The 23,843-nt window shown below is 40.5% G+C and overlaps 1 protein-coding gene across 1 annotated transcript; it reads right to left on the bottom strand.

Annotated features, from left to right (window-relative positions):
* Positions 1 to 459: 459 nt before the first annotated feature.
* On the bottom strand, positions 460 to 23,830 carry hagh (hydroxyacylglutathione hydrolase). The gene is made up of 9 exons (XM_068002849.1): positions 23,705 to 23,830; positions 20,212 to 20,378; positions 17,383 to 17,447; positions 15,590 to 15,707; positions 14,558 to 14,666; positions 11,724 to 11,827; positions 7,345 to 7,446; positions 3,596 to 3,675; positions 460 to 2,397 (listed from the first exon to the last, which is right to left on the bottom strand). Exons 1-9 carry the CDS (start codon positions 23,784 to 23,786, stop codon positions 2,298 to 2,300), a joined length of 927 nt encoding a protein of 308 aa, XP_067858950.1. The 5' UTR covers positions 23,787 to 23,830; the 3' UTR covers positions 460 to 2,297.
* Positions 23,831 to 23,843: the final 13 nt, after the last annotated feature.

The following is a 23,843-nucleotide window of genomic DNA, read 5'->3' as shown; positions in this document are numbered from 1 at the left end:
ACTGACTTTATTTTTAAAAAACGCAGCGAGTTGTTATGATCTGGAATTCACTGCCCGAAAGGGTGGTGGTAACAGATTCAATAGTAACTTTCAAAAGGGAATTGGATAAATACTTGAAGGGAAAAAAATAACAGGGCTATGGGGAAAGCGCAGGAGAGTGGGACTATTTGAATAGCTCTTTCAAAGAGCCAGCATAGGCAAGATGGGCTGAATGGCCTCCTTCTGTGCTGTACCATACTATGATTATGTTGGTGATTCCCAGTATATATAGTGTTAAAATGCAATGAACAGCACAGATGAACTAGTCGAATATGAATTATTGTTACTCTTTGTAAAATAGTTTCATGTTTCTTGTTGAAAATGTAAAGTTGACATTTTCCTGCTACAAAATCAAGTTCATCTTTGAATCAGTGATATACATTTTGATTTCAGTGTAAAGAATGTCCTTCATTCACATAATGAATACCACAGAAAGCATTTTATTTTCTCAATTAATATATTTTCTGAGTAACTTCACAAAATGAACACTACGACTTTGATGCTAAAAACAAAATCAGCAGGCATACAGTGTCAACGGAGAAGCTTACTAGTAAAGAGATTCCACAAAAAGGAAGCCAATAAGGAGGGAACAGAACACAAAAGCCTTACTCCCAAGTCTAGTGTTGGACAGAACTATGGAATAATTATAAAATCATGGCGTGACAGTGACTTAATTTGATCCAAAGTGTGCTAGTTTCATTATCGACTGCCAACACAGACACCTGTGCTGAGACTGGAAGTTCTGGATTAATAGGGAAAATGACCAGTTCAGGAATAGCAAGGTGCAATTTGGATAAATTCCTTCAAGTTAGTTATAAGTCTGCAGAGAACCATTGGGCAATACAGCAGTTATTTTTGGTTAAAACTATAAATCTTATTATTTGGTTTAGCCTCAGATTCCAGATCATACCGTACAAAAGTGACCACTAAATATTTTTATTGTGACTATCACAATGGGCTCCCACATTCTTTACACACCCCCAGTGCCCATGGCTTCATACAAAGGAATTCCCAAATACAAATCCTCTTAAAAATACAAAACATTTATGCTGTTGTCCTTCCAGGAAGGAAGCCAAGATTAAATGTGATCTATAACAGAAATTGTTGTATTATTAAGAAAAACACAGGTACATTAGGACAGTCCTGGTGTTGTAATGAAGGGAGGGGCAAAAAAAATCTTGTGTTCATATAGTATTTTGAACCTCATGCTAACTTTTCACTATCTGTTTCACAACTGGTCCTAACAGAATACAGATCATTTAATTATTTCAGCTTTAGTTCTAATAGTAAGGTTCTTAACTGACAGCTAATTCTACTCAAACGTGCAAAAACAAAATCAAAATTTGATACTGTTTAAACTACAAGTTAACATTTTCCATTCAATTTCACTATCATTCATAACTACAGGACAGGAGAATGCTCTCCTCTTAAGGAGGAGTTCACAACTTTCAAAGTTCAGAAATAAATAAATGGGATTGTGTGTTGAGAAGACAAGGTGGGAGTTTGATGAAGTACACACTTCAGGACAGAAATTATATTCTAAAACAGGGTGACCGGACTCAGCCAGAGCCTGAATCCAATTTCAATCTTTTTAAAAAAAAAACTGAAAGCTTTCATTTCTCATGCTGTCAGGTTAACCTGTTGCACAGGTAAATGAATCAAAGGTCAACCTGCTTTTCCTTCAAGATTTATTTAGTTTTTAAACCACCATAAATCAGCAGGACATGAGAGGCATTTGGCTACAGTCACTTTCAAAATGTCTTGGTTATGATGGATTTGAGTGGGACAAGCTGCATAGTTTCATTTTTTACTCTTCCTGGGAATAGGATTCCTTTGCAAACGCTTAGTGTTCATCACTCAGTAAAACAAGATGGGCAAGTCTGAGTGACAACTAACTCTCGGACCTCAAATTGCAGCTCTCTAGTTGGATATCAAATCACTTATTTGCTTGGCTGCCAGAAAATAGAAACACACAGGAACAAACTGGAGGGGGGGAATGAAAAAGAGAAAAAGGAAGAAAGCAGGTCAAGATATGACTAAAGCCCCAAACACTAAAGAACATGTTGACAATTATAAATGATTCTCAGCACATGAAAATTTATATACATTTTGCACATTCCATCTGCGAAGCAAATTCAATTTATTTAAAAGAATATTCACTACTGAATGCATATTTTGCAGCTCACTGCCACTCCAAGCACACTAGAAGGTGCTGTATTGAAAGCTGTGCTGGAGGAAAGTATTGCTACTTCCTACAGTTAATCTTTTGGCACTTTAAATAGATCTTTTTCTTTTCTGATTGCATCCATTGTAGAAATCGCATCTTTCTGTCCAGCATGCTCTTGTACAGACTTCTCCCTGTAAAAAAAAAATTGTTGAGCTCATCAGTCCATCCATCCCTTTCGTGAACATAAACCTTGTACTCAATTCTCAACCCCAAAAATAATTACCTGAATTTTTGAAAGAGGAAGTAAATCATGAAAGATGCTACTTTGTACAGACGAGGACCTGTTTATTGGGACAGAAGCTCCAAAGGATTGGCTGTTTTAAAGGATCGGGGAATGAATGAAGGGTTGAAGCTAACAGGGACAGAACACTGTGCAGTAACCTGGCAATAGAACACTGTGACCTAAATTGGCGATTGATTTGCAAGTTGCTTTATTTCTCAGTTCCCCGTGCCCAGAAAGTAACTCGTCCCTGATTAATTGGCAAACAAAGGTCTATAACTGCTCGAACCATAAAGCAGTATGAACTGAAATATATTATAGATTGTTGCTGCCCAGGGGAAACCTGAAAACCCAAACAGATCTGATCATTTAGAATGGAGCTGAAATAAACTTCAACTTTAACTGGGGAAACACTTATTGATTATCAGGATCTGGTGTCATTTTACCAATTAGAAAAGAAAAAAAAGACATGGAAGTGGGTTTGTGGAGTTACAGAAACATGTCTGGTGTTGAAAATAGATGATGTTTCTCGGTGGTTGATGATCCTGCAGCTAAAAAGTAGCCTAAACACCAGGGTCCGTACTGAAAACCAATTAAAGTATTTTTCTCCGCCTATTTCAGTTAGCTTTTGAATATATTTGTCTAGTGAGCGTGTGTCATGCCAGTCTTGGTTGGCTGAGTATTGTCCATTTCATTTGGGTTTGCTGAGTGCAGCACCAAGTGTTTGCAAAGAAATCCCATTTCTAAAGAGGAAAAAAAATTGGAAGAGGATTGCTGAACACGTCAGAGTGTGGGAACTGAACCATCAGCAGAGGTAAGTTATTAAACCTGTGGTATTGCAGGGTACAAGTCACTTTAGCTGCACATTTCACTTCAGCTCCCTGCTATATAATTGAGGGCTTGAAATTTTTTTTTAATTCCACAAAACAAATTATGCTAATTTATGCTGAGGACAACCGTTAAAAAAACCTTTAAATACAAATTAATAAAAGGACGATAATTATATTTTCTAGCTTAGTCTTTTTCTCTTCCTTTCTTGGCAACAACTTTGTATTCTGAAGAAAGAGATACAAAGGTATTAGAGACTCTAAACTTGGATTTCACTGTACCTCACTCTCATGAATGGGTTATAACTGAACTCCTCTCCAATGGTGGATGGAATGGTAGGTTCTCCAAGACCATAGTGCTCCTAAAAACAAATACGGAAAAAAAAACAAAATGCTAAAAGTCTAAGATTTAAATTCACCAAACATTGGCAATGAGTTATCTATGCATTATAACTGTCAACTACCTATACAGAACACATTGGATTTTTAACTTGTGGATTCAGCTCGAAGAGAAACTTACAAATCTTGTTCTAATGGATTTTATTTAGTTCTGAAGATCCACAGAAGTAAAAAAGAAACAAATTTCCTCCTAAATACTTAAGCCAGTTAGGTCTAGTTTGCTTAAATCCTATGCTTATTGTCAGATGCCGTTATGACTTTTACCAAGCCTCACTGTGCTTTACAACTTTCCCTAATGATGACTCCATTCTGCTGGAATTCAGAAATGGAGAGGGAGCTTAACGAATCAGATACTGCCCCACCATGGTGTCAGCCTCTTGTCTGAGTCACAAGGTCGTGGGTTCAAGCCCAACTCCAGAGACTGGAGCACAAAATCTAGGCTGACACTCCAGTGCAGTACTGAGGAAGTGCTACACTGTTGGAGATGCCGTCTTTCGGATGAGACGTTAAACCGAGGCCCCGTCTGCCCTCAGGTGGATGTAAAAGGCCCCACAAGACTATTTCAAAGAGCAGCGGAGTTCTCCCCGGTGTCCTGGCCAATATTTATCCCTCAACCAACATCACAAGCAGATTATCTGATTGTTATCACATTGCTATTTGTGGGATCTTGCTGTGCACAAATTGGCAGCCATAATTCCTACACTACAACAATGACTACACTTCAAAAGTACTTCATTGGCTGTAAAGTGTTTTGTGATGTCCTGTAGTGAAAGATGCTATATAAATGCAAGTCTTTCTTTTTTCTTTTCCTGCCAGTGATCATGGCAAATTGAGAGACTAGGTCATTAAGCACATCTTTTCCCTATTTGGTGATCTGCTGCACATTCTTATATGCAACCAATCATAACTACTACGACATAAGAAATAGGAGCAGGAGTAGGCCATACGGCCCCTCGAGCCTGCTCCGCCATTCAATCAGATCATGGCTGATCTTCAATCTCAAATCCACTTTCCTGCCCGATTCCCATTTCCCTAGAGTCCAAAAATCTATTGATCTCCGCCATGAATATATTCAGTGACTCAGCGTCCACAGCCCTCTGGGGTAGAGAATTCCAAAGATTCACAACCCTCTGAGTGAAGAAGTTCCTCCTCATCTCCGTCTTAAATGGCCGACCCCTTATCCTGCGACTACGCCCCCCTAGTTCTAGACTCTCCAGCATCTACCCTGCCAAGCCCCCTCATAATCTTATATGTTTCAATGAGATCACCTTTCATTCTTCTAATCTCTAGACAGTGTAGGCCCATTCTACTCAATCTCTCCTCATAGGACAACCCTCTCATCCCAGGAATTAATTGAGTGAACCTTTGCTGCACCGCCTCTAAGGAGAGTATATCCTTCCTTAGATAAGGAGACCAAAACTGTACGCAGTACTCCAGGTGAGGTCTTCCTTACTCTTGTACTCCAACCCCCTTGCAATAAAGGCCAACATACCATTTGCTTTCCTAATCGCTTGCTGTACCTGTATGCTAACTTCTTGTTTCTTGTACAAGGACACCCAAATCCCTCTGAACACCAACATTTAATAGTTTCTCACCATTTAAAAAATATTCTGTTTTTCTATTCTTCCTACCAAAGTGAATAACCTCACATTTCCCCACATTGTACTCCATCTGCCACCTTCTTGCCCACTCACTTAACCTGTCTATATCCCTTTGCAGACTCTGTGTCCTCCTCACAGCTTACTTTCCCACCTAGCTTTGTATCATCAGCAAACCTGGATACATTACACTCGGTCCCATCACCTAAATCATTAATATAGATTGTAAATAGCTGAGGCCCAAGCACCGATCCTTGCGGCACCCACTAGTTACAGCCTGCCAACCCGAAAATGACCCGTTTATCCCTACTTTCTGTTTTCTGTCCGTTAACCAATCCTCTATTCATGCTAATATATTACCCCCAAACCCATGAGTCCTTATCTTGTGTAACAACCTTTTATGTGGCACCTTATTGAATGCCTTTTGAAAATCCAAATATACGACATCCACTGGTTTCCCTTTATCTATCCTGTTGGTTCCATCCTTACAAAACTTTATTAAATTTGTCAAACACTATTTCCCTTTCATAAAACCATGCCGACTCTGCCTAATCATATTATGATTTGCTAAGTGCCCTGTTACCACTTCCTTAATAATAATGGATTCCAGCATTTTCCTGACTGATGTCAGGCTAACTGGCCTGTAGTTCCCTGTTTTCTCTCTCCCTCCTTTCTTGAATAGCGGGGTTACATTTGCTACCTTCCAATCCACTGGGACCATTCTAGAATCTGAGGAATTTTGGAAGATCCACTAATTCTGCAGCCACCTCTTTTAGAACCCTGTGATGTAGGCCATCAGGTCCAGGGATTTATCAGCTTTTAGTCTCATTAATTTCTCAAGTACTTTTTCTCCACTGATATTAATTACTTTAAGTTCCTCACTCACTAGACCCTTGGTTCTCCACTATTTCTGGTATGTTTTTTGTGTCTTCTACTGTGAAGAGAGATACAAAATATTTGTTTAATGCATCTACCATTTCCTGATTCCCCATTATAACTTCTCCAGTTGGCCTCTAAGGGACCAGTGTTTACTTTTGCTACTCTTCCTTTTTACATACTTGTAGAAGCTCTCAATCCATTTTTATATTTCTTGTTAGTTTACTTTCATATTCTATTTTCTCTCATCATCAATTTTTTGGTTGTCCTTTGCTGGTTTCTAAAACTCTCCCAATCCTCAGGCTTACTACTCTTCTTGGCAACATTATAAACCTCTTCTTTTAATCTGATACTATCCTTAACTTCTTTAGTTAGTCATGGGTAGATCACTTTTCTCATGGAGTTTTATTTCTCAATGGAATGTATATTTGTTGAGAATATTGAAATATTTATTTAAATACTGACTCAGACATTGGGGACAGGGCAGCGGAATTACTGACTGGCACTCAATTTGCCCCTTATTTTGGTTCTTGTTACTGGCAGCAGAGATGAGGCCAGTTTCTAACTTGCTTCTACACCACCACTAAAAGAAAAGGTTTATTCCCTGCGGATAGAGGTTAACTGGTGTTCTCTCTAGAAACGGCTGAAGGAACTAACTGTGGTAGTGTGTAAGGTGCGTATGGTAGAAGGCTGCACAATATAACAGATACAACCACCACCTCAGGCCAAGCAAAGAACAAAGTCACAAAATTTATATTCTTGCATCAGTTCACAATTTGTACGATCACACTGTAATCAGTACTTCAGCAAGGATTAGTCTAAAAAAATAATTTTGCTAATGCAGAGTTAGAGAGTAGGTGAGGCTCAGTGAGATGGTCAGATTTGGTCTGAGGCTGTGAAACATTAGGCCTCACATATTTCTCGAGACTTGTTGCATTCAATGGCTGGAACAGAAAACCTGCCCCAGGGCCACCTGTGTGTGTGTAACATTGAACTCAACAAATGCCAGTGGCCAAACCTACATTTCATTAGAGTTAATCAAAATGGCCAGTAGATCAGGCATCAGTCATAAGATGAAGTGGACAGCTCATATCAGTGTGGCAAATTCCAGGAGTGTTTAATTCAATGACTTGCATCAGTCATGATCAGCTAACTTACCTTTGCCCAAGCTAACTTTTTTTTGATCGCTTCATTGTTTGGTTCAACATGGTGAGCAAATTTCAGATTGTTGATGGTATACTCATGCCCGCAGTACACCCGCTAAAAATAAAATATGCTAGCTTTAGTATCACACATATAAACAACATTTGGCATACAAGAGCACAGATTTCATCATAACTCATAGTACTTGCATTAGCATCACAAGTTTCTCATCCTGGATTTTTTGGGCATGTTTTTATCTTGGAGCCGGGAACCCAGTGTGTCCGTAGATATTCGCGTGGGGAACCCGGAAGCAAATAGAGTGCGTCGCAACTCAATTGAAGGCGCGTATTTGCACTTCCGGGTTTCCCACGCACCAGGCAGCCAGATTGATGGGCTGGTGACTTGTCAGGAGGGAAAGGAGCTGCAAATCGGAGAACGGGGAGGGAGATGGAGAGAGATTGTGGGCCGTGGAAGAAATCAAAGGGGTTGGGGGAGGGGGTAGGTGGAGGGTGGACAACATCGGGTGGGCCTTGGAGAAGGTCGGGGGGGGGGGGGGGGGGGGGGGGGAGGTGGGGGGGGGGTGGGTCACCATCGAGGGAGGTTGGCCGATTGCGAGGGCCCACTGATCGCGGAGGTCCGATCACACCAGGTGAGCTTGTTGGGCCAGGATGAAGCACTCCTGCTCCTCTGGGCCCACAAGCAGTGCAATAAAGGCACTCACCTCATGGATCCGGCCCTTCCCGCCTGCTTTCACCTGACTTGAATCAGAAGCAATGGGAACCCAAACAGGTAACGTTAAATTTGTTTGACATTTCAAATACACAAAAATTAAGTACCTCAATTATCGTAATGATGTACATTGCCCCTTTAAGTATCGATCTTCTGGCTTTAAGTGGGGACAGGACTTCCAGGTTTCTGATGCGTCCACGCATCCAAACGCACCTGGATTAAACCCGGAATGGGCGGGTTGGAGCCGGGATGCAGTCCCACTCCAAAAATCAACTATTTTTACTGCCACCCATCCTTGGAGGTTAAAATTACCCCCTTCCACACCAGATTGTTCTGAAATAGTTCTTTGACTGCCAATATTATAGTATCCTTTTCATTACTTTTTAAAAAAAAAATGTATATTTTTTGGTGAATGTTTGTGACCAAGATAAGGGTACTGAAAAGGTGTTTTCCCTCCAACAACATACCTTACACCTTTTTGGCTTTGTGTCAGCTTGGTTCATTTGGTAGCACTCTTACCTTTGAGTCAGAAGACAGTAGGTTCAAGTCACAACCCAGGATTTGAGCACATAACCTTGGCTGACAATTCACTGCAGGACTGAGGGAATACTACATTGATGGAGGTTCCATCTTCAAGGAGAGATATTAAACTGAGATCCCGTCTGCCTGTTTTGGTGGTTCAGGTGGAAAGATTGCATGACACTATTTAAGAAGAGCAGGGAGCTCTCCCAGTGTATTGGCCAACATTCCTCCCTCAACCAACCCACCAAAAACACACCAACTGGCCATTCGCCTCATTTCCTGTTTGTGGGACCTTACTTAGCACAAAATGGTTGCCGTGTTTGCCTACACAACAGCAATGACTGCCCTTGGAAAGTAGTTAATTGGTTGTGGAGTACTATGGGACATCCTGAGGAGGTGATAAGGCGCTATATAAATACAAGTTCTTTTTACTTTTGAAAAGCACCACCTACTGAATTTCATTTTAGCAGTGCAATATGCCCAGTATTTCTTACATTAACCATCCTTGTCGAATGAAATGATCAATTCAATTCAAAGTTACAGGCTGTTTGGGGTAAAACCATGACCATAGGACACTGGGTCGAGCCTGCTAAAACTCATTTCACACAGGCCCTTACAAATCAGAGTGGTGAGTTTCATTCCACCAGAGTGAGATGAAAATTCACAAATCCATTTTGTCTCCCAGTTGCACCTAACTCTTTATTACAGTTCAGTTCCAGTAATTACATTTTTTAAGTATGTGTGCTTTAGCAGCAATAAAAAAAAAGTTAAAATGGAAATCACAGCAAAATAATTCCAGAAATAGTGTATTTTTAATTTTTGTGAAGCCTAACATAGAAAACAATAAGATAGAGAACTTAATACCAGAGCTTTGTGAAATTGATGGATTACAGGCCCCAATTTTCATAACGACTTAAAAACACCTCATCCTCCCTTACACAAAACTCTGGAGATCTGCATGGAATATTTCATTCTCAGGAGGATAATAATGCTGCAGTTCCTGAGAACACCCCACTTTAATGGGGGTCTCAAAACCAATTCCTTATTTACCAGAAATCTGTACTGATGGTTCACCTGGTTAAGCTGGATTAGCTGGGCCATTAAACAGAGTACGTTGGCATAGTGCTCCTCACCTGGGAAGAATATCTCAAATTGCTTAATGAGAAAGAGGATGCTGAGTGGAAAGCACAATTGAAGAGATAGGTTTTGAAGAGGCTTTTGAAGGAATGGAGAGAAGTGGTGACGTGGAGTGATTTAGGGAAATCATTCCAGAGGGCAAGATCATAGTTACTCAAAGATTGGTTACTGATACGGCAGCAGGAAAAGAAATGAACAGTAAGCTAATGTTCGAGAACATACGGTTGGAGAAAATCAATCAAGTAGAAAGGAGGAGGTGAAGGCGTGGAGGAATTCGAAAATAGGAACGAGGACGCTGAAACAGCTACACTGGGGAACAGGGAGCCAATGGATCTCAGCAAGGACTAATGGAAACGCTAATGAGCAAAAGAACTTTGTCTGCAGAGTTTTGGATTAGCTGAAGTGTGTGCAGGATGGAGGAGGAAAGGCCAGGGAGGAAGGCATTCAAGTCGATCCTGGGTACGATGAAGGCACGGATTAGGCTTTCAGAAGTGAAGGGAAGGAGGTAAGTTGTAGGCAGGCAATGTTTTTCAGGTGGAAAATGTTAGCTGTAGAAACTGACTGTGGGGGTTAACTCAAGTGCTGAGGTTGCAGAATATCTAATCCACTCTGAATGGGCAGCTGGGGATGATTATGCCCAGTGGTGCCAGAGGCTCCTAGGTACAGGCAGGAACCAAAAAGCAAGGCTTTGGCTTTGTCAGTGTTGAGCTGGAGGAAAATCAGACTTATCCAGGCCTTGATATCAGAGACAGAGTCAGATAGTATCATGGGAGTCTTGGAGTCAATGGTGAAGGTGTAGAGGTAGAGCTGGGTGTCATCGGCATACATGTGAAAGCTGAACCTGCCTTTGCAGATGATGATACCAAGGGATAGTGTATAGACTATAAATAGAACGGGACTGAAGATATAAAACTGGGGCATACCACAGTTGACACATTGGGCAAAGGAGAAACCATTTAAGGCGATTCGGTGCTGGGATAGATAGAAACGGAACCAGGACAATTGACTGGTCGGAAGCATTGAAAGACACCCAACATACCATTGATAACTTGGATGGTGACCACATGTTCAAGGACCTTGAAGAGAAAAAGCAGGATAGAGATAAGGTAATGGTTGGAATGATGGCAGTGTTGAGGCTGGGTTTTTTTTTTTAGGAAAAGGGGTAATGATGGAGGTCCTCAAAAGGATTGAGACAGTACCAGTGGCTAGGGGGATAGGTTGACAATGAACATAAGAAAAAGTGTGGTGGTCAGGATCTGCACGGAAGAGGATTAAAGAAACAAGTATTGACTTATGGAGAAGGGGAGTTTGCTGGGTTGGGAGATCAATATGGAAAGAAACTTTGAATTGAAGGAGGAGTGGAAGTTGCCTATGGAGGAGGCTCAGGGAAGGGGAGTGAGGGCAGGGAAGGAGAGGAGGTGAAAGGGGCAGAGCCTGCTGAGCGAATGTCCTCAGTCTTGAAGACAAAAAAAATCTAAGTTTAATTCCTGGTCCGTGCTGAGTTAACTAATATCAGTTGGGACAGCACTAGGGTAGCAACAATTGGCCGCAGCATTCCTGAATAAGGGGAAAGTTGACCTGAGTTTATTCTCCTAATTTCTATCCAGTTACCCCTGCAGGAAGTGCATATGTGCGAACATTGGATGAGGACAGGGTTAAGTTCTGCTGCAGTCTAATAGCCTGCCAGCAGTCACTGAAAAATAGCCACTTGGAGAGTGCCTGACCCTGGAACTCTATCCCAGTGAGCAGCTAATATCTCTAGGAGCAGAGAGGGCAGCGTAACATATGGGCAGGAAAAGGATGAAGGAAAAATACAAACAGGATAAAAGTACACAAGAGACATTTTATTCTAAAATAATTGTTGCAGAAATATAACAATGACAGAAAACAAATGGCAGATTCCTTTTTAAAAAAAACAAAAATTGTAAAGCATATGGTAAAAACTGACTGCTAACATTGAAAATAAGTTAACATTTTGAATCCTTACTGAAAACTAAAACACTTACAGTTTCAGATGGCAGGCTGCCCAGAATGTCAATCAGAGCTCGGTACATCTCCTCACCGGACCCTTCAAAGAATTTGCCACAGCCAGCAACAAACAGAGTATCACCTGTGGGAAAACCAAGACCAACGTGTCAATCCTAATAGAGACAACTGGGCCTTGAAATAGGTTATATAAAAATATACAAGTAAAACTAAACACTTGACAAAGACTGAAGAAGGAAAAGAAAAAGCAAACTATGATTGAACAATAAACAGTGTGAATCCATCACCCTTAAAGCTATAAATGGACACAGTACAAGAAAACCCTAGATATTCAATCAGAAAAATCAACAGGGTAAAAAAAAAACCAAAAGAATTAAGCTGTGGTCAGTATATGTCACACCTTCATTAAAATTCCCCATTTGATTTGAGTTTTAATTTCATTATGTATTTTTGTCAGACTTTTATTTCTAACATCTGCATTTTCATTTGTATTGACGAGTGATGATTTTGGGAACAGAAACTGCAAAGCACGACCTAAACTCTCTAGCTTTTCCTGTCCGTTTGTAATACAGATTTTTTTTTTTGACTACTTTCTTCTAGATTGCCCCTCAACTGTCTGTGGTGATCTTGATGTTTGGCAGGTCAGCTAATTTGCCCATTGTGGGCACTACATGGCGGGACACTAAGGTCTCTTATTGGGTGCCAGACATGAGGGCACAGGAAAATGAAGCACTCTTGCAGGCCTTAAAGGCTTGTGGCTGGAGCATGAGGTCTTGGGGAGTGCCTGTGGAGGGGACAGGGAAGCCTGAGCCTGGGTGAGCAGTGTGGGAGCCTACAATTTGCACAAAAATGTCCTGGAGTGCTTCTGGGAAATCATTTTTTTTCCAATAAAAAATGTTAAACTGGCAGTGCAGAGATGCAAGATTTCATGGCTGCAGTAAAACAAAAAGCTCGCAATCCATCAGCATGCCAGTAAAAAAGATGGGTCAGGTAAGGCATCCTGTTTTGAGGATAAGGCCATTGCAGGCATGGCGAGAGATGGTTGAGGCCATCAACACCAGCAGCACTGTGCTAAGAATATGAAAAGCAGAGGGAAGTTTGATGATGGCAAAAACAACAATTTGCATTTATATAGCGCCTTTAACATAGTAAAACGTCCCAAGGCACAAGAGCGTTATCAAACAAAATTTGACACTGAGCCACATAAGGAGATGTTAGGACCGGTGACCAAAAGCTTGGTCAAAGAGGTAGGTTTTAAGGAGCGTCTTAAAAGAGGAGAGAGGTAGAGAAGCAGAGGGGTTTAGGGAGGGAATTCCAGAGCTTAGGGCTTGGGGCACGGCCGCTAATGGTGGAGCGATTAAAATCGGGGATGCGCAAGGGCAAGAATGGAAAAATGTGTGAACCTTTACACAGATTTAAAACTCTGAGCAATTAATTTTGTTTTACAGAGTAGATAGGGAAAAACTGTTTCCACTGACAGGAGGGTTGGTAGCCAGAGGACACAGATTTAAGGTAATTGACAAAAGAGAGATGAGGAGAAATTATTTTACCCACGAGTCGTTGTAATCTGGAATTCACTGCCTGAAAGGGTGGAGGAATCAGATTCAATAGTAACTTTCAAAAGGGAAGTGGATAAATACTTGGAAAGGAAAAATTTTCAGGGTTATGGGGAAAGAGCAGAGGAGTGGGACTAATTGGATAGCTCTTTCAAAGAGCCAGCACAGGCATGATGGGCCGAATGGCCTCCTTCTGTGCTGTATGATTCTATGATATAGATTTAAATAGCATCATGTAAGCGTGGTACAGTCTCATGCATAGTAAGGATTGACTCACTAGTCAGACCCTCTTCACACAAGTATCTGTAAGATCCTAGTGCATGAAAGATCAGTAAAGCATCACCATCTTCACAGTTACTGCAACTACTTCTCTGATTGTAAAGGGAAAAGGCACGTCTAATGTTGTAGGGACCACAATGCTGCAGTAAGTCATGGAAGTCTTGAATATCTCTGCAGGAGAAGGTGGTATTTAACAGAAGGAAGGCCACAGCTACTGGCAGAGGGCATCCTGACCTCTACACTATTGATCTTTTATAAAGCTAATTTTAAAGAGGTTTTAAAAAGGCATTATGAACTAAAAACCCCAGGAACCCTTGAAACTCTCCAAATTTACATTAAATGACTTCTTATAAAATACTGAATAAGATACAGTGCTTAAACAACAAGGCCTTGAAATTCGGCTGCACAGTGCCCGTTCTTTGGGCTCTAAACAGCATACTAAGCCTCCAATACGAGCCAGAAATGTACCGCCCGCCATATTGGTAAAGTCCACGCCTGAAAAGGGCGTTAATCCCTTTGCATATTCAAAAAAGGGGCCTAATGCCTGTTTGAAGCCCCCACTGCAAAATTGGTTTGCCCTGAGGCAGGTGGTGCCAGCTACACTCAGGAAAACCAGGCCTTCATCGTTGCTGGGTCAAAATCCTGGAACTCCCCGCTGAGCAGCACTGTGGGAGAACAGTCACCAGACGGACTGCAACGGTTCAAGAAGGCGGCTCACCACCACCTTCTCAAGGGCAATTAGGGATGGGCAATAAATGCTGGCCTCACCAGCGATGCCCACATCCCATGTTTTTACTCAGATCTAATCTACCACATAAAAAGAAAATAAAAGAAAATTTTAGGCCTTATTACATGAACATTGCTTAGTACTCACTGCAAACACTCAGTATTGGTAAATATGGATCACTTTTACTTGAAAACCAAAACATATCCATTGAGTATTCAGTACAGTCTAGCACTATCTGTATGTTGAATGATTATTTAGTTACACTGTAAAGGGAGGTTTCAGCTACACTCACCAGTGAATACAGCTGGTGGTTCAGTGCTATTCTCTTTTGTCACAAAGTAGCAGATGTGTCCTGATGTATGGCAGGGTGTAAACAGGCATTTCACATTCAAAGAGCCAACCTGAATGGTTAAGCACATCACGTCTTGTTAGTTTACTTTTTAAAACATGGTTTTACTCACTAAGAATCATTGGCCTCAATTTTAACTGCCCTCACCTGGCAGAAACCGGGCAGGAGGGGCAGTTAAAATAATGGGTGTCAGTTACAGCCACCGATCTCGCACCCTCCCCGGCTCCCCATTAATAATCTGGGCCAGTAAATTGCTAGCACCTCTTTTCCAAAACCATGTTGATTTCAGTAATTCTAAAATCAAACTATGGGTGAGCTTTGTGTATTTGAAGGATAACACAGAGGACAATATATAATTTATTTCTTTGCACAAAAAATCCTTATTAAAAATAGCACTGATGGGGCATAAGATGCATAACTTGGTTTGCACAGGACACAGCCAGTAGATGGAATGGGTACATTTTTGAGGTGCAGAGTTTGCCACCAGTGGTAGAAGACTTAAAGAGTTCTAGGCTGCTAGATGTGGCAAAAGATTGCTTTGGGGGAAAGAGGGAAGAGAGAGTTAAAGCAGACATAGGAAGCTGACTCAATCTACTGCAACTATATCTCCTGGCAACCAGTTAAGTCATCAAGCAGTCCACAGCCCAAACCATTCCGAGCTGGGAGGTGTACCCATTAGTCTGCACCTCCTCCAGGGAATTGAGGGAGGGTAAACACAACAATTTTTTTTAAAATGGGGGGGCGCAATTATTGGTCTTCACAAAGTGCAGGAAAATGGATACTGCAACTTCAAAATATTTGAGTCTTATTCATAAACTCTACTGAAATTAATTCACAAAATATAGCAAAGTTAAAGATGCCCTTTCATCACATCACATTTTTTGGCTTGCGAACTGAAAGTAACAGGAACTTATTTGCAATGATTATGGGTACAGGTGATCACCAAAATCTCTGAGCATGTACTAGAGGATCTACCTGGAATGTATTCTTATGTGTCACTCTATTAGTGAGAGCTCCAATCCGGTCATCACCACCATAGACCTGAAGACCAGATACCTTCTTCACCAGCTCCTCATTACCTCCAGCATGGTCCCTGAAAACAAGATGGTAAAACTAACAAAACTAGACATCAAATAATACAGGAAAAAAAGCTAAAGTATGTTTGCACAGTGTGGGAAGAGATGATAGATACCCAGTGATAGAAAAACACTCACACTAACTAGTGAATGGCATTAGATAGGTATAATGGTGAGATTGCACTGGGCAGATGTAATGGTGAGATACCACCAGCTTATCCTGACACTACCTCCACCTGAACTGTACTGTTATGGCATTGGGATTCACTCCACTCTATTCATGGAAAAACTATTTACAGTTGGGAAGAACTGGGGAGCAACTAACTGCTGTGGATTTATATCAACTGAGAAAGGTATTCAGCATTGTACAATTCTCATTGCATTTCTTAGCAACTTTTGTTAAAAGCAATATATGTGTGTACTAAAGCAGTATACAGACCAAACAGCTAAACCATATTCTTATACTATGAATACTAGCAAATCTCTTGTGGCATTGCTCATGGTAAGTCAAAGTATAGCTTCTCAATTGTTGCTTCTATGTCTGTCTCTCATCATTTCACTGTTTCTCTATGTATAGTGGTGTACTTCTGTCTGGGTTTAAAAAAAATTCTTTTGTGCTCCTATGTGCAATCCTTATCCATACCATTGTCATTTTTAGACTCAACTTCTCCAATGTCCTTCTTGTTGGCATCCCATCACAAACACAAACGCCATCGTCAGCATCTTGTGCTGCACTAAGTTGCTTATCTCCACTGGCTCTCTATGCCCAACATTTTAAAATGTTTGTTGTTCATGGTCTTGCCTCTCCCTACCTCTGCAGTCTTTTCCAATCTTATATCTCAGCCACTGCCCTTTGGTCCTCGGACTTTAATCGCCTGTGCATCTCTCCCTTCCTCATGCTCCATCATCAGTGGCAGATCCTTCAGCTGTCTCAACTTTATCCTCTGGAGCTCCCTCCCTTAAGCCCTCCACCCTTGCTACCTCTCTTCCAGCTTTTAAACATCTCCTCAAAACCTCTCTTTTTGACCATGCTTTTGGCTATCTCTCTTAATTCTTTCATTACTGCCATATCCCCTCTATGGAGTGCCTTGGGATGTTTTCTATGTTAAAAGCACTATATAATCTGCTGTTCTCCAGATCTTACTTCCTTGTTCAGTCCAGTCTAGGGTTGGCAACTCTGGTTAGATATATTCTTAGAGGTGTTATCAGATGACCCCCTGCCTCCAACCACCCCGTCCCCATACTCCTGCCATTGGTCACCCAACATGTCCATATTCGCGGTACACTGCTTTCCCATACCAATTGGAAAGCGAATAGACTCTTTATTGCCCGAATAGATGATTTTTGACTGTCAGTCAAACAGCCTTTGTCCCCATGTCTGATGTTTTTATAACGAGTAAATAAAAGTGTTCAAAGGAATTTTTTTTAATGCCCCTATGATTTTTCTCCTGGGTTGCTCGCAGCAGTGCCCTGGAGATTAGTCTTTAATTCCTGGAAGGTTGGCAAACCTAGCCCAGTCCTGAAGTTCAACTGTAGGAAATACTGAGCTTAAAACCAAGAGCAGCAGCCGGTTTGTTCCAGAGGTTTTACTGCAGGTTTATGCTGGCTACTGTGGATATATTTTTGTTGGGTATATTTTTCACTCCCTTGCATTGGTTTCTAAAGTTCGCTTTAAAAACATCACACGCTTACCAGTGGTGGTGTGTGGTAAGAACCGTAGTCAGCTTTACCCCATGCTTTTTAACTGCTTCAACTACCTAAAAAAGATAAAAACAAACAAAACAGAGATAATTCACTCGGGACTGAATTTATTTTTGCAACTTTCAAAGCACAGGTCTTTAAAAATTAAATTCAGTAATCTGTTAACTGAATATTATGAAATAGAATTAATTGTGTGAATTATAAAAGGAAAACGGAAAAGTAATTCACTAATTGTGTAATGCAGGAGTCAAGAAAAACAGTGGCATTCAATACCTTTTAAAATTCATCAGAATTTTCCATTTTCTTCACATTGTATTTATCAGTACACAATATTCAATTTTTGTTTTTGGTCAGCGGGTTCTGATATGTGGAGTCTCTGTTTGCAATTTGCATGATATGGACTGTGCACCATTTCCCCATGGGAATACAGTCCAGAGAGCTTAGACTCAGGTTGGCAAGAGCCAGAGCTTAGTGACCCCTTATTGTGCACAGGGATACTGCTGGAGTTTAAGCAGTTAAAACCTCATGACTTACCAGTACAGAGCACTGGTAACCTCCCACTGCTCATCACCCTACCCATTAAGACATTGACTTGCAGGGTAATCAGCAGCTGAGTGGGAAGGATTCCAGCCCCTAGAGACAGGTATACCCCTTTCAAGTTCCACTAGTGAGCCAGACTGCCCGGTCAATCATCAATCAGCTCCAGGGGGTTCTCAACTTCCATCTCCAGGCCTGATATCTTGGAGGTACACCAACCCCAAAAACACCCCATTTATCTCCCCTCCCCCAAGGAGGACAGCAACTAGTTGTCTGTTAAACAACTGGCAGGCCTGGGTTTGAGCCCTCACTAGGTAGGCAGTAGGTACCAGAAGTAACTGACGAGAAGCCCATGTCACCAGAAAATGTGCAATTGCAATACCACCATCCTCCTGACGGCAGCAAGGTCACACATCATACCACATTCAACGGTATGTACCCCATTAACACACAAATAATTTTCCTCGTTTTATTCTCTGTAATGCCTAGAATAAATTGCTATAAAACACTAGTGTTTTTTCCCCTTTTCTTTTGTGACATTTATGCTCATCCTGGTATGCAAGGTATCCTGTAAAGGATGTTGGAATCTTAAATCGGTTTCTGTCCTGTGAACCCCAATTACCCAATTTTCTCAGTATACTGGTTTAGGAACTTAATGGGTAATTCTGCCATCCCATATTCCCTGTAGGGAACATTGTAGCCATGATTCTTCAACTGGTAGTCCCAGAAAGCAAACAGAATAACCTTATTATATCATTCACCTAAATTAGGTGATGTTGAATGGTTAGTGAAGAAGGTTTTTTTGAAAGGTTCAGCTAAAGAGCGTGAAAGCACAGAGTAACAGCACATGCAAGGTGTTAACCAGATTTCAGTAAAAGGATTACCACTAAGCCAGGTGGAAAGAAGACTGACTACAGGTTATTACAGTCTGGGTATTTGAAACTCCATTTTCACTTTCAATGGTTATGCAGCGTTTCCAGCATTGGGTGGACTTCATTCCTTACGAACAGGAATTGTACTTCTTACAAGACCTGTTCTCGCGGAGGCTAGCATGGCCTGGGTCTAACAACTAACCCGGACTCTGGTAAATTGTGAACTGCAATATACCACGATTCCCACTACATCGCCAATCAATTTGAACACAGAAATTACACCAGACTTGTAGAGGCTACAAATACAACATTATGCACAGAAATATACGTAGGCAAAATACCATAAAGTACATTATGCACGTATACAAGGTTATGAAACTGTCCACATATTTCACAGGTAGAATTGAGAACTCTAATGAAGAGAGAACTTGATGAAGAAAATGTAAGTAAAACTTCCTTTTCACCGTAAAAATTGATGAAGGACTGAAAAGCAATTTTCCAACTCAGCGCTCCAGCCCTCAGGCTCCCCCACAGCTTTTAATGCCTTCTACATCCCAACCAAATTATTCCCAATTAACACACAAGATTAAAGCGTAAATGTAATTTTAAAAAAACGCTAGCAGTCTGATCTTGAGCTACCACAGATATCTTGTGATTCAGAAACTCAGTACAGCATCCATTTTAACGAGCTAAAATTATACCGAAGCATTTCTATACAAAAGTTTTGACTTCTGTCATCCCAACTACTTGCCATAGATGGACCCCAGAGGCTAGAACCAGTGCATTGCAGAGGAAGCTAAACTATTTTGATATAGCAACTAACCTTCTATCCGAGATTGTATGTCTTTATAGCAACATTGTCTAAATGATACCAAACGCTGGAAACACACCAGTGATACTGTGATTTATCGACTACAAAAAAAATAACTTTATCAAGCATGTACAATAAGCTTGGAAATTGAATTGTACTGTTATGCTTCATTAATTTGAACTCATCATCAAATTGCCGTATTACCAAAATTGAGTTATATTATGTTAAGTTGAACCCAGTTAATGGTCAGGTTTTTTGGAAATATGTTTCTGAAATGACTGATTCCAAACCTTATAACGGTACGTTATAGATGTAGCAGAATAAAATTATTAAAAGTACATACCTTTCCGTGAGCTTTGAGTTAAATGATACTCAACCAATACTTCATTCACGTTAAAGGCCAAATTATGGTTATGCTGTGTTAATTGAGTTGGCTTTTGTAAAATGACTTGAGCTGATTTAGACATCATATATAAAACACCTGATTACAATCATAAATCCTGATCCATTTCTATTACAGCCATGTACAAAGCACAATATAAGATCGAACTTCTAATCTGCTTCAATAACATTATAATCAAATAGCAAAGTTATACTTGCCTTCTGTGGCTCCACTGGATCCACTATTGCTGCTTCTCTGGTGTCATTATCAATGAGGAGATACATATAGTTATCAGCCAGCGCTGGCAACAACTCGACCTTCATGTTTGGCTTAATAACGGTTTTAGACTTTCTAACGCTACTTCCAGAGTGAAAGTAAAATGAGCCTGCAGATGGATAAAGTAAATAAATAAATAATATATCTATATGAAATTGTATAAATTATTCCTGAATATTTTGCATCAAACTGAAAATCACAAGCTGTTAAATGACAGAGTATGAGTGGTGCTTTCTGTTTTATAAAGGGGTCTTTAATTTCGGAATGAATGGATGTTGCATAACACCAGAAACAATGATATTTGCTCAGGCCTTTACTCCCACTCCCTTCTTCTTAATGCTTAATTTTGCCGGGATAAATTCCACGGGTGCCAGTAGCCTTCATAGTATCTCATGCCAGTGAATATTCCTTCTGTGCAAATTTACATTTCAATGCTGTCCTCATTCAACTTCCACACATATGCACTTCCAGCACAGATCTTTAGATAGGAACCCAGACTTATTTTAACCCTTCCTAACTTACAGGTGCTGAGGCCAGTTCTAACATCTAACTACTGAGCTGGCTGAGATCAGGTTGGTCCAGATATAATTTGCTTTAAAAGTAGACATTCTGTCATAAAGGAAGCCATGTTAGGTTCGTTAATCTCCTTGTTTGGAACTTTGACATAGGCCAATAAGAAGTATCCTCTCTATTTCAGTGTTTATAGTCATACATTTTTAAACCAGTTGGGGGAAGGGTCAGAGAAACTTGATTGAGTAAATAGTTCCAGTTGAAGGGCTGACACTCTGGCCAAATGGCCTCCTTCTGTACTAACATCTCTGAGTTTCCTTTGTCCTTTGCATTTCATGTCAGATCAGGAAAAGGCTGCTTTATGAATGGTTTCAATCAGAGGCCGCCAACTCGATTAAAGGACAGTTGGCATGAAAGGGACCTCTATCTAAAGCAACCTCAATGTGCACTGATCCTATTTGGATAGATTATAAAGGTTTTGAATAAGCTTTGGAACAGTTATATATTTAATAGAGATTAATACATTGCACATTGTGGCTCAAAACTGATTTATTTAGAAAGAGCACTTTATATCTAGTAGTGGCGCACCTGTGGTATTATTCACCGTAAGCTGTGTTGTGCTGTTTTATGATGAAAGAAGTGTCAAACCATGTAATGTATAATGTACTATTCTGCTGCTAAGGTGGAGCTGTATCTAGGTGGTCTATCCCTTTAAGGCCACAAAGTCTAACTGCTGCAAATTCGAAATTCAACTAGAGATTTATTGTTGTTGCCATTGAGGGAAGTTTCCAGATTGGGATGTCGTTGTAAATTTCCAACTCCAGCTAAAAAGAAACCAAATGAAATGGCTGCCTTTTTTAGGATATACCTTTGACACTGAAGCAGAATGGACATATGCTCAATGTTAACGAGAGGGAAAAATAAGAGACTTTTTAAATGGCAGTTTAAAAGAACCATTCTATTTTGTCAAGAAAACTAATTTGCATAGTTTATTTACAAACTGAATGAGAAGTTTTTAAACTGAACATTGTGCTGTGGAAAAGTTTTCCATTGTTACATTGCACCTCCATTTCCCCATGGCTATGTACATAAGGAGATTCAGGGATTCTCCAAAGTTAAGAGATTGAAATGGGATTTTATAGATATCAGGCATGTAAAAAAACTGAAATGTATATTAATAAGGCCATAAAAAAGGCAAACCAAGCACAGAGGCTCATTTCTGGAGGGATAGAATTGAAAAGCAGAGAAGTTATGTTAAACTTGTATAGAACCTTGGTAAGACCACACTTGGGGTACTGTGAACAGTTCTGGTCTCCATTTTATAAAAAGGATATAGAGGCATTGGAGAAGGTGCAAAAAAGATTCACAAGGATGATATCAGAACAGAGAGGATGTACTTATCAGGAAAGGCTGAACAGGCTGGGGGTCTTTTCTCTATAAAAGAGAAGGCTGAGGGGTGACCTGATAGAGGTCTTTAAAGATAATGAAAGGGCTTGATAGGGTAGACATAGAGAAAATGTTTCTACTTGTGGGGGAGTCCAAAACTAGAGGTCAAAAATATAAGATAGACACCAATAAATCCAATAGGGAATTCAGGAGAAACTTTTTACCCAAAGAATGGTAAGAATGTGGAATGCACTACCACAAGTAGTTGAGGCAAATAGCATAGATGCATTTAAGGGGAAACTAGATAAGCACATGAGGGAGAAAGGAACAGAAGGATATGCTGATAGGGTTAGATGAAGTGGGCTGCGAGGAGCCTCGTGTGGAGCATAAATGCTGGCATTGACCAGTTGGGCCGAATGGCCTGTTCCTATACTGTAGACTCGATGTAACTTGATGTATAGGAGATTGTGATTTAAGCCTAGGATCTCCTGTATGCTGGAGAACTAGAAACTGCACACAGTTAATCACCGGAACAATGGCCTAGCCCTTTCTACCTACATAAGCTTGGTTAAATAAGCAATGTCATTTTGTTAACAGATTTTCATCATGCCACAATTTATCAACTTTTTTTTCCCCTTCTGTAACCCACCTCCTCTTCCTTCCATTGCACATTATTATTTCTCAACCAGGACAACAAATAGATAAATAACCTCTTTGTCTAAATCGCTATTAATGCTGCTCTACCGTTGTCCACTAGGATTTCACAAGAGCAGCCAAGCTGAGTCCCCCAGTTTTCTATTCCTTTGGTCTTCACCTGTTCCTGACAGACCAGTGAGTTCTGGTAATGAGGTTTTTAAAACGTACATTCACTTGTTTCTCTGAGGGCATTTGAATTGAGAACAAATGCTTCCATTTTAAACATAATTTCAGAAATTCTTAATTTAATCTAACACAGATCTAAATATTTAAAATTCATAACCTCGTTTGAACACCTACCCAGTGCAAGCTAGAAATTCAACTGGGCCTGCAATACCGTACCAATCTTCAGTCAATATTTGCAAACACTTACAGGTAATGACTTCATACAGACTTCAGACTCTGTGTTAACTGGCAGACCCACACAAAATCCATGACAAAATAAAATACCAATGAGGATTAGGCAGCTACCAAAATACGTGTGTGCATTTTACCAAATTAATTCAAATTGCTAGAATGGCTTCCGTTGGGATTAGAAGAGTATTTTAAAACTACATTTAGCAGAGTATATAAAAAACACAGGATTATATCGATAAAGAGTTAAACACAACCCGACTGATATAAACATGAACTACAATTTTCTTTTTTCTGGTTACAGAAGATAAAGCTTCACCAAAATATTACAAAGACCTCTAATGGTGAAAATGTTTTTGAAGGTATTTTTTAAAAAGCACGGTTGTTGCAGAGTTCAATGACACTGGCCGGCATGGCAACACATGGTGAGATGTAAGTGGGATCAGCTGGGAGGTGTGTCACGGTCACACCGTGGACCAGGCGCCCTACCGAGTCTCCAGGCGGCGGCGGCGGCCGGCAGCACGGTCACGGTCACGGTCACAGCCCGGATCCGGGGCAGTTTACCGAGCATAGTCTGAAGCTGCGATACATAAACAGAGGGAGGGTCGGTCAACACAGGAGCCTTTCA

This window comes from Heptranchias perlo, chromosome 22 (assembly GCF_035084215.1).
Source record: "Heptranchias perlo isolate sHepPer1 chromosome 22, sHepPer1.hap1, whole genome shotgun sequence".
NCBI classification, from domain to species: Eukaryota; Metazoa; Chordata; class Chondrichthyes; order Hexanchiformes; family Hexanchidae; genus Heptranchias; species Heptranchias perlo.
Note: the sequence above shows the minus strand (reverse complement) of the source record. Positions and strands in the feature narration are given on the sequence as shown.

What these genes read in the sequence shown, in the direction of transcription:
- hagh (XM_068002849.1), bottom strand. Translation starts at nt 23,786, where the DNA reads ATGCTCGGTAAACTGCCCCGGATCCGGGCTGTGACCGTGACCGTGACC. An exon ending in CACATAAGAATACATTCCAG is followed by an intron (nt 14,667 to 15,589) that starts GTAGATCCTCTA and finishes TTAACCATTCAG; the next exon opens with GTTGGCTCTTTGAATGTGAA. An exon ending in ACCACCAGCTGTATTCACTG is followed by an intron (nt 11,828 to 14,557) that starts GTGAGTGTAGCT and finishes GTTTTCCCACAG; the next exon opens with GTGATACTCTGTTTGTTGCT.